The 11,084-nt window shown below is 40.4% G+C and overlaps 1 protein-coding gene across 2 annotated transcripts in view; it reads left to right on the top strand.

Annotated features, from left to right (window-relative positions):
* Positions 1–365: 365 nt before the first annotated feature.
* zgc:92360 (uncharacterized protein LOC436988 homolog) overlaps positions 366–11,084 on the top strand; it is a 43,158-nt gene continuing 32,439 nt past the window's right edge. The window contains exons 1-3 of one of the 2 annotated variants that reach the window (XM_042317362.1): positions 366–825; positions 7,002–7,135; positions 7,702–7,793. In XM_042317362.1, the coding sequence (XP_042173296.1) occupies positions 738–825; positions 7,002–7,135; positions 7,702–7,793 (314 nt within the window). In that variant the 5' untranslated portion in view covers positions 366–737. Of the gene's footprint in view, positions 826–6,702; positions 6,724–7,001; positions 7,136–7,701; positions 7,794–11,084 lie in introns of those variants that run through there. The other variant, XM_042317363.1, reaches the window with a different exon arrangement.

Genomic DNA, 11,084 nt, shown 5'->3' with positions numbered 1-11,084 from the left:
TCAGCACCATGGAGAGCCTCCCCCCACCCCACACACACACACACACACACACACACCTTCTGACCACACTTTTCGATCGATAGGGTGCAAGGACAGGTCAGAGGAGCAATAGAGAGTACAAGGTCCTGCAATAGCCTACACTCAATACGAAACAGCGACTTAAAAGGGCAACACATCCACACACACTCAACATTTTTTGGTTTCCTTGGAGCGCTACAGAGCTACGCGCTGACTTCTCCTTGCTGGTGGACTGCTACCATCTAGCGGTGGAATATGGTACTACAACCGTTAGAGAACAGTAATTTTGTTATCTGATTGAGCACCCTACAATTATGCGGAACAGCAAGTCTGAACAAAACCAGCAGTTCACTTCCGAGTGTAGGTCTGGCTCCCTCCCCTCACACACACCCTCCCTGAAAGGTGTCGGAGAGAGAAGCTCAACCAACAACAAGTTGTGACAAATCCTTTTTTTAACAAGGACAGGGAGTTCGCACAAAACTCAGGTTGGGCGGTGAGAACCATGCAAGTGTTTCACTGAATGGACCGAACGGAAGAATCGATTTTGAGTGGAAGTTTATTTTTCTTCTTCTTTCAGTTGAGTCTGGCATACCTCATCCTCTCGTGTCTAGGCTACCGCCTGCGTGTGTAGGGAGCCGAGGACCCACCCGAAGACACACTTTTATGCTGTGATTTTTCGGTTGTCTTCTCGGTTCAGGACTGATTTAAAGGATTTTGAAATGCCTGGGAACGAGAGAGTTTCTCGTCTCTTGAAAGAGATCATTCAAAAGCCAGGGAACGACGCGTGCGCAGACTGTGGTGCGCCTGGTAAGTTGAAATGTGATGCTGATGTTATAACTTTGCTGCAAAGAACCTTCTAGCCTAGACGTTCTAGATGAGAGAGGGTGGGAGTTGGCATGCAACAGGTCCTGACATGTATAGGTAGAAAAATACCTTTAGCCTATTTTAGGTCTATTTGAGTTGCTCTGGGAATGTTAGGAGCAGAATAGGCCTACTTGCATTTTAAAGCGACTTTTCATTTGTAACCTAACGGTGAACCAGAATCTGGCCTTTACACGACACATTGGTTCAGAAATGTAAGGACATTGTTTCCAAAAGTATGTATTTCTGTGGGCTTCCGTCTGCAACGTGGTCTCAGAGCATTTCGTATTATTCTGTACTTAAATCCGAAACACCATTTAGTATGATATGTTATGTTTCGTATGCATTTGTGGATGTCCGTCTCCATTTCGTATGGTATGTTACGCATTGCAATTCGTACAATATGTTCTGAAATGCAATTCGTACAATATTTGACTAATTTCTAAACGTATGACATGTTACGAATTCCAATTTGTTGTGGCTAATGTTAGCTAGCTCTATTTGTTAGGGGTTAATGTTAGGAGCTGAACAGGTGTTGTGCCGAAAATCTCCCCCCTGCCAGAACCCCCCCCCCCCTTCTATTTTCCTTAATGTTGTGGTTAGAGTCAAATACTTTCGGTGGCACACATCAGAGTCAAATACTTCTATAGAACAAACTTCACGTAGGCAACCGAAACGAATAATTCATATATGTGTGTTATATTAAACATAGAGGAGGGAGTAGAGCGGAGTCTTGCCGCCCCGGGGTGCGAGCGCGCGCTGAACGAGGAGGTCTCCCAGGGCGCCATACAAGCTAGAACCGCCACAGACACTTGACACAAATAGCCAAACCCGAAAACTGCAGACAAAAATGCTTTCTGCTACTAAGATCAGTGAAACGTAGGCTAAACTAACAATGGAGTGAAAAGCAGAAAACTCAACTAGGAAGACGCTAGGGGGGAGATTTTCGGCACAACACCGGCCCGCTCATTAGGCAGGATTAGGTGGCCGCCTATGCATGGCGATTAGCGAGGGTGGCTTTTCTGAGCTAAACTGACCAAGACCCACCTCCAACAACACATAAGACCTCACATAATTCTGCCCAAAAACAATGACATATTCCAACCAATGGCATAATTATGGGCTTTTTAGGTGATCGCTGATGCCTATCTGTGATAAGCAGTGCCCACTTTGTCAAAGGCAGGGAGGCAAGAAATGTATGAAAAGATACGTATAGCGGTAAGAATACTATATCCAGAGTCAGTACATAGGGGTAAACATACTATATACAGGGTCAGTACCATATTATAATGTACAGGGATACTGGATCTATAGAGGTAGATATGTATAGGGGTAAACATACTATATACAGGGTCAGTACCATATTATAATGTACAGGGATACTGGATCTATAGAGGTAGATATGTATAGGGGTAAACATACTATATACAGGGTCAGTACCATATTATAATGTACAGGGATACTGGATCTATAGAGTTAGATATGTATAGGGGTAAGGTGACTAGGCATCAGGATATATGATTAACAGAATAGCAGCAGCGTATGTAATGATTGTATCCGAGTGGGTGTGTGTAGTCTATAAATGTGTGTATATGTTATGTGTGTATGAGTAAATGATGGAGGGAGTGTATTTGTATTTATTGTGGATCCCCATTAGCTGCTGACCAAGCAGCAGTTACTCTTCCTGGGGTCCGGCAAAATGAAGGCAATTTATGCCATTTTAAAAACATTACAATATATTCACAGATTTCACAACACACTGTGTGTCCTCGGGCCCCTACTCCACCACTACCACATATCTTCATTTCAATGTGTATGTATAGTGTGTATGTTATCGTGTGTGTGTGTGTGTGTGTTATCGTGTGTGTGTGTGTGTGCGCATGTGTCTGTGCTAATGTTTCTGTTGCTTCACAGTCGCTGTTCCATAAGGTGGATTCTTTTTCATCTGTTTTTTAAAATCACATTTTACTGCTCGCATCAGTTACCTGATGTGGAATAGAGTTCCATGTAGTCATGACTCTATGTAGTACTGTGTGCCTCCCATTGTCTGTTCTGAACTTGGGGACTGTGAAGAGACCTCTGGTGGCATGTCTTGTGGGGTATGCATGGGTGTCCGAGCTGTGTGCCAGTAGTTTAAACAGACAGCTCGGTACATTCAGCTTGTCAATACCTCTCATAAATACAAGTAGTGATGAAGTCAATCTCTCCCCCATTTTCAGCCAGGAGAGATTGACATGCATATTATTAATATTAGCTCTCTGTGTTAGAGGTCGACCGATTCATCGGAATGGCCGATTAATTGGGGCCGATTTCAATGTTTTCATAACAATCGTAAATCGGCATTTTTGGATTTATGGCTGATTACATTGCACTCCACGAGGAGACTGAGTGGCAGGCTGACCACCTGTTATGCGAGTGCAGCAAGTAGCCACGGTAAGGTGCTAGCTAGCATTAAACTTATCTTATAAAAAAACAATCAATCTTCACATAATCACTAGTTAACTACACATGGTTGATGATATTACTAGTTTATCTAGCTTGTCCTGTGTTGCATATAATTGATGCGGTGCCTGTTAATTTATCATTGAATCACAGCCTACTTCAACAAACGGGTGATGATTTAACAAGCGCATTCGTGAAAAAAGCACTGTCGTTGCACCAATGTGTACCTAACCATTAACATCAATGCCTTTCTTTAAAATCAATACACAAGTATATATTTTAAACCTGCATATTTAGTTAATATTTCCTGCTAACATGAATTTCTTATAACTAGGGAAATTGTGTCACTTCTCTTGCATTCTGTGCAAGCAGAGTCAGGGTATATGCAGCAGTTTGGCCCACCTGGCTCGTTGCTAACCGTGTGAAGACCATTTCTTACTAACAAAGAACGTAATTAATTTGCCAGAATTGTACATAATTATGACATAACATTGAAGGTTGTACAATGTAACAGCAATATTTAGACTTAGGGATGCCATCCGTTAGATAAAATACGGAACGGTTCCGTATTTCACTGAAATAATAAACATTTTGTTTTCGGAATGATAGTTTACGGATTTTACCATACTAATGACCTAAGGCTCGTATTTCTGTGTGTTATGTTATAATTAAGTCTATGATTTGATAGAGCAGTCTGACTGAGTGGTGGTAGGCAGCAGCAGGCTCGTAAGCATTCATTCAAACAGCACTTTCATGCGTTTTGCCAGCAGCTCTTCGCAATGCTTCAAGCATTGAGCTGTTTATGACTTCAAGCCTATCATCTCCTGAGATTAGGCTGGCAATACTATAGTGCCTATAAGAACATCCAATAGTCAAAGGTATATGGAATACAAATGGTATAGAGGGAAATAGTCCTATAATTCCTATAATAACTACAACCTAAAATTTCTTACCGGGGAATATTGAAGATTCGTGTTAAAAGGAACCACCAACTTTCATATGTTCTCATGTTCTGAGCAAGGAACTGAAACCTTAGCTTTTACATGGCACATATTGCACTTTTACTCTCTTCTCCAACACTTTGTTTTTGCATTATTTAAACCGAATTGAACATGTTTCATTATTTATTTGAGACTAAATTGATTGTATTGATGTATTATATTAAGTTAAAATAAAAGGGTTCATTCAGTATTGTTGTAATTGTCATTATTACAAACATATATATATAAATCGGCCGATTAATCGGTATCGTCTTTTTTTTGGGTCCTCCAATAATAGGTATTGGCATTGAAAAATCATAATCGCTTGACCTCTGCTCTGTGTACATCCAAGGGCCAGCCGTGCTGCCCTGTTCTGAGCCAATTACAATTTGACCACACAACTGAACAGTAGTCCAGGTGCGACAAAACTAGGGCCTGTAGGACCTGCCTTGTTGATAGTGTTGTTAAGAAGGTAGAAACTAGGGCCTGTAGGACCTGCCTTGTTGATAGTGTTGTTAAGAAGGTAGAAACTAGGGCCTGTAGGACCTGCCTTGTTGATAGTGTTGTTAAGAAGGCAGAGCTTCGCTTTATTATAGACAGACTTCTCCCCATCTTAACTACTACTGCATCAATATGTTTTGACCATGAAAGTTTACAATCTAGTGTTACTCCAAGCAGTTTAGTCATCTCAACCTGCTCAGTTTCCACATGATTTATTACAAGATTTAGTTGAGGTTTAGGGTTTAGTGAGTGTTTGGTCCCAATACAATGCTTTTAGTTTAAATATTTAGGAATAACTTATTCCCTGCCACCGATTCTGAAACCAACTGCAGCTCTTTGTTGAGTGTTGCAGTCATTTCAGTCGCTGTAGTAGCTGACGTGTGTAGTGTTGAGTGTTGCAGTCATTTCAGTCGCTGTAGTAGCTGACGTGTGTAGTGTTGAGTGTTGCAGTCATTTCAGTCGCTGTAGTAGCTGACGTGTGTAGTGTTGAGTGTTGCAGTCATTTCAGTCGCTGTAGTAGCTGATGTGTGTAGTGTTGAGTGTTGCAGTCATTTCAGTCGCTGTAGTAGCTGACGTGTGTAGTGTTGAGTGTTGCAGTCATTTCAGTCGCTGTAGTAGCTGACGTGTGTAGTGTTGAGTGTTGCAGTCATTTCAGTCGCTGTAGTAGCTGACGTGTGTAGTGTTGAGTGTTGCAGTCATTTCAGTCACTGTAGTAGCTGACGTGTATAGTGTTGAGCGTTGCAGTCATTTCAGTCACTGTAGTAGCTGACGTGTGTAGTGTTGAGTGTTGCAGTCATTTCAGTCACTGTTGTAGCTGACGTGTGTAGTGTTGAGTGTTGCAGTCATTTCAGTCGCTGACGTGTGTAGTGTTGAGTGTTGCAGTCATTTCAGTCACTGTAGTAGCTGACGTGTGTAGTGTTGAGTGTTGCAGTCATTTCAGTCACTGTTGTAGCTGACGTGTGTAGTGTTGAGTGTTGCAGTCATTTCAGTCACTGTAGTAGCTGACGTGTGTAGTGTTGAGTCATCCACATACATAGAAACTCTGGCTTAACTCAAAGTCAGTGACATGTCCTTAGTAAAGGTTGTGTGTGTGTTGGAGCATCAGTGTGTGTAGTGTGTAGGGCTCTGTGAGGGTGCTTAGAGACAGTACAAAAATAAGAACAAAGGACAACATAGATAGTCTGTGTAGCCATTGTGTTAGTTATTTGGCAGTTTGATGGCATGAGGACAGAAGAATGCTGGGCAGATGCTGGATTCTGCAGTAGTCCCTGGACAAGACATGCACTGACTACACTCACACGTTAATATTGGCATCTGCCAAGTCACTCGTGAAGTCACTTACAAAATGTCATTTATGTATGGGGAATAGGCCAGTTTAGTACCCAAAGGTCCCAATACACGGGGCAACAACATGCATTTATAAGTAGCATTCAAATCTTTTTTGAAATGGATTCCCCCGCAGTCTGAAATGAGTGTTGGTTATTCAGGCACATCTAGATGTGAAACAGGCCTCCTCAGCTCTCCAGACATCATCATGTGATTATCAGAATGAAAGAAAGTAGGATATGAAAGGGAACAACAGTAAGACATTCTGTAGGTTAACACTACTGTAGGCTACCGGATCACTTCCAACAGAACAGACCTGTAGGTCTACCGCAATGTAGACCAACGCAGGGTTTCTTTGGCCTAGGCTGACTTTGTCATAGGGGATAAAACGGTGGAGTAGGTTAAAGACACACACACACTCTGTGGGTTGGTAGCTGGCCCTGCACCAGGCTGTGGCAGGTAGATAAGATGGGTGTGGTCAAGCTAAAGTAAACACAGGTATGAGCCAATCGAGGGAGATGGGAGACATTCAGTACAAATGTTAAATCAAAAGGAAGGTTTCTCTTCCCTGACTGCCTTCATATCTGCTCTGAAGGTATGTGGTCCAGCACTTTGTACTGAGTTGTAGTGTGGTATGTTGTTGTATGTCCTATACACCTTATCATTGGATATTTACAGAGAATCTGCTCCTTGCTCAAGAGGACAAAGGTCAAAGCAAGCATTCCAAGTTTTTTCGATGTGAAATGTTGGTTTTTCTAAAGGTATTCCATTTGATCTAGTACCACAAACTCCCAATGAAACCACATACCTCTCTCTGTTCTCTGTTCTTCCTCGTTCTCTTGCCCTCCTTTCCTCCATCCATCCCTCCATCAGATCCTAGTTGGGGCTCCTGTTCCTTAGGAGTGTTCATCTGTGTTCAATGTTCCGGGATCCACAGGAATATTCCCAACATCGGAATGAAGGTCAAATCCCTCAGCCTCTCCCGCTGGGAAGACCAGGAAGTGAAGGTGAGCTGCTCACCAAAATGACCCAAATCGCAATATTCGCTAACGTACATTTCTTCAAATCCAATCGGCTCTGGGTTCATTGCTATTTTTAAATCATTTCAAATGCTTCATCTGTGCTTGATTGAGCTTGCCTGGCTTGACAGACCGACAGAGTCGTCCCAAAATGGCAAACCCCGCCCATCTGTCACTCCAGGCAGGCTAGAGCTGACGCTCAAAGTACTTGAAAGATTTGATATAGTTTTTGAACCCAGGTCTGAATCCATGACTACACATAGTCATGTATGACTGAGTCATAACTCCGTGATGAACCTGATATGAATATGAAATGATTTCAGACAGGCTTGTGTCCCGTCCATCCTGAAGAATAGGACATTATCCTGTAGAAAATGAATGGTTGTGCTGCATATTTCACATTCAAAACAATCCACTCAAATGCTGGGAGGAATTGTCTGTGTTTAGCTAATAGGGATATGTATGACACATGCAATCATGACTCATCCGCCCGTCTGTTCTGTCTCTCTCAACTTCTCTCTTTCTCTGTGTGTGTGGGTGGGTGTGTGTTACAGTTCATGGCGGAGAATGGGAACGAATTGATGAAGCAGAAATATGAGGCGTTTGTTCCTGTCTACTACTACAAACCTACCCACAAAGACTGCCAGTAAGTATGCCTGTGCGCTTGTGTGCGTGTGTGTGTGTGTGTGTGTGTGTGTGTGTGTGTGTGTGTGTGTGTGTGTGTGTGTGTGTGTGTGTGTGTGTGTGTGTGTGTGTGTGTGTGTGTGTGTGTGTGTGTGACCATGGCAACGGGACCATTGTAATAAGGACATTGTGATGAGGGGGATATTTTTGGGGAATCATGGCAAAGAGGCGCTGGCTAGGGTAGGATACTGAAAGGAACACACACACACACACACACACACTGTCTATTCTCTATCATGATCAATCCCTTAGAAAGACATTAGGATGAAGTGCACATTGTAATATGTTCCATAATAAGATCAGGTTGATTTCCTGTGATGTTAAATGTGTAGGAGGAGGAATCATTGAGTTTCAATCATGTGTTTTAGACTAGTTATAGGATATGTTTCCTTGTTCATTATTTCCTCGCTTTCTCTCTCTCTCTCTCTCTCTCTCTCTCTCTCTCTCTCTCTCTCTCTCTCTGTCTGTCTGTCTCTCTCTCTCTCTCTCTCTCTCTCTCTCTCTCTCTATTCAATTTAAGGGCTTTATTGGCATGGGAAACAAATGTTTATATAAGGTAGATAATAAACAAAAGTGAAATAAACAATAAAAAATTAACAGTAAACATTACACCCACACAAGTTCCAAAACAATAACGACATTTCAAATGTCATATTATGTCTATATACAGTGTCTATATACAGTGTGTATATTCAGTGTCTATATACAGTGTGTATATTCAGTGTCTATATACAGTGTGTATATTCAGTGTCTATATACAGTGTGTATATTCAGTGTCTATATACAGTGTGTATATTCAGTGTCTATATACAGTGTGTATATTCAGTGTCTATATACAGTGTCTATATACAGTGTCTATATACAGTGTGTATATTCAGTGTCTATATACAGTGTCTATATACAGTGTCTATATACAGTGTCTATATACAGTGTCTATATACAGTGTCTATATACAGTGTCTATATGTCTATATACAGTGTCTATATACAGTGTCTATATACAGTGTCTATATACAGTGTGTATATACAGTGTCTATATACAGTGTCTATATACAGTGTCTATATACAGTGTCTATATACAGTGTCTATATACAGTGTCTATATACAGTGTCTATATACAGTGTCTATATACAGTGTCTATATACAGTGTCTATATACAGTGTGTATATTCAGTGTCTATATACAGTGTCTATATACAGTGTGTATATTCAGTGTCTATATACAGTGTCTATATACAGTGTCTATATACAGTGTCTATATACAGTGTCTATATACAGTGTGTATATTCAGTGTCTATATACAGTACAGTGTCTATATACAGTGTCTATATACAGTGTCTATATACAGTGTCTATATACAGTGTCTATATACAGTGTCTATATACAGTGTGTATATACAGTGTCTATATACAGTGTCTATATACAGTGTCTGTCTATATATATATACAGTGTCTATATACAGTGTCTATATACAGTGTCTATATACAGTGTCTATATACAGTGTCTATATACAGTGTCTATATACAGTGTCTATATACAGTGTCTATATACAGTGTCTATATACAGTGTCTATATACAGTGTCTATATACAGTGTCTATATGTCTATATACAGTGTCTATATACAGTGTCTATATACAGTGTCTATATACAGTGTCTATATACAGTGTCTATATACAGTGTCTATATACAGTGTCTATACAGTGTCTATATACAGTGTCTATATACAGTGTCTATATACAGTGTCTATATACAGTGTCTATATATATACAGTGTCAGTGTCTATATACAGTGTCTATATACAGTGTCTATATACAGTGTCTATATACAGTGTCTATATACAGTGTCTATATACAGTGTCTATATGTCTATATACAGTGTCTATATACAGTGTCTATATACAGTGTCTATATACAGTGTCTATATACAGTGTCTATATACAGTGTCTATATACAGTGTGTATATTCAGTGTCTATATACAGTGTCTATATACAGTGTGTATATTCAGTGTCTATATACAGTGTCTATATACAGTGTCTATATACAGTGTCTATATACAGTGTCTATATACAGTGTCTATATACAGTGTCTATATACAGTGTCTATATACAGTGTCTATATACAGTGTCTATATACAGTGTCTATATACAGTGTGTATATACAGTGTCTATATACAGTGTCTATATACAGTGTCTATATACAGTGTGTATATACAGTATCTATATACAGTGTGTATATACAGTGTCTATATACAGTGTCTACATACAGTGTTGTAACGATGTGCAAATAGTTCAAGTACAAAAAGGAAAATAAATCAACATAAATATGGGTTGTATTTACAATGGTGTTTGTTCTTCACTGGTTGCCCTTTTCTTGTGGTAACAGGTCACTTGCTGCTGTGATGGAACACTGTGGAATTTCACCCAGTAGATGTGGGAGTGTATCAAAATTGGTCTGTGTAATCTATGGGAAATATGTGTCTCTAATATGGTCATACATTGGGCAGGAGGTTAGGAAGTGCAGCTCAGTTTCCACCTCATTTTGTGGGCAGTGTGCACATAGCCTGTCTTCTCTTGAGAGCCATGTCTGCCTACGGCGGCCTTTCTCAATAGCAAGGCTATGCTCACTGAGTCTGTACATAGTCAAAGCTTTCCTTAAGTTTGGGTCAGTCACAGTGGTCAGGTATTCTGCCACTGTGTTCTCTTTGTTTAGGGCCAAATAGCATTCTAGTTTGCTCTGTTTTTTTGTTAATTCTTTTCAATGTGTCAAGTAATTATCTTTTTGTTTTCTCATGATTTGGTTGGGTCTAATTATGTTGCTGTCCTGTTGCTCTGTGGGGTGTGTTTGTGTTTGTGAACAGAGCCCCAGGACCAGCTTGCTTAGGGGACTCTTCTCTAGGTTCATCTCTCTGTAGGTGATGACTTTGTTATGGAAGGTTTGGGAATCGCTTCCTTTTAGGTTGTTGTAGAATTTAACAGCTCTTTTCTGGATTTTGATAATTAGCGGGTATCATTCTATTTGTGCTCTGCAGGCATTATTTGGTGTTTTACGTTGTACACAGAGGATATTTTTGCAGAATTCTGCATGCAGAGTCTCAATTTGGTGTTTGTCCCATTTGGTGAATTCTTGGTTGCTGAGCAGACCCCAGACCTCACAACCATGAAAGGCAATATAACTGATTCAAGTATTTTTAGCTAGATCCTAATTGGTATGTAGAAGTTTATTTTCCTTTTGATGGAATAGAAGGCCCTTCTTGC

The sequence above is a fragment of the Oncorhynchus tshawytscha genome, unplaced genomic scaffold (genome assembly GCF_018296145.1).
Source record: "Oncorhynchus tshawytscha isolate Ot180627B unplaced genomic scaffold, Otsh_v2.0 Un_contig_739_pilon_pilon, whole genome shotgun sequence".
Classification (NCBI taxonomy): Eukaryota; Metazoa; Chordata; class Actinopteri; order Salmoniformes; family Salmonidae; genus Oncorhynchus; species Oncorhynchus tshawytscha.
Note: the sequence above shows the minus strand (reverse complement) of the source record. Positions and strands in the feature narration are given on the sequence as shown.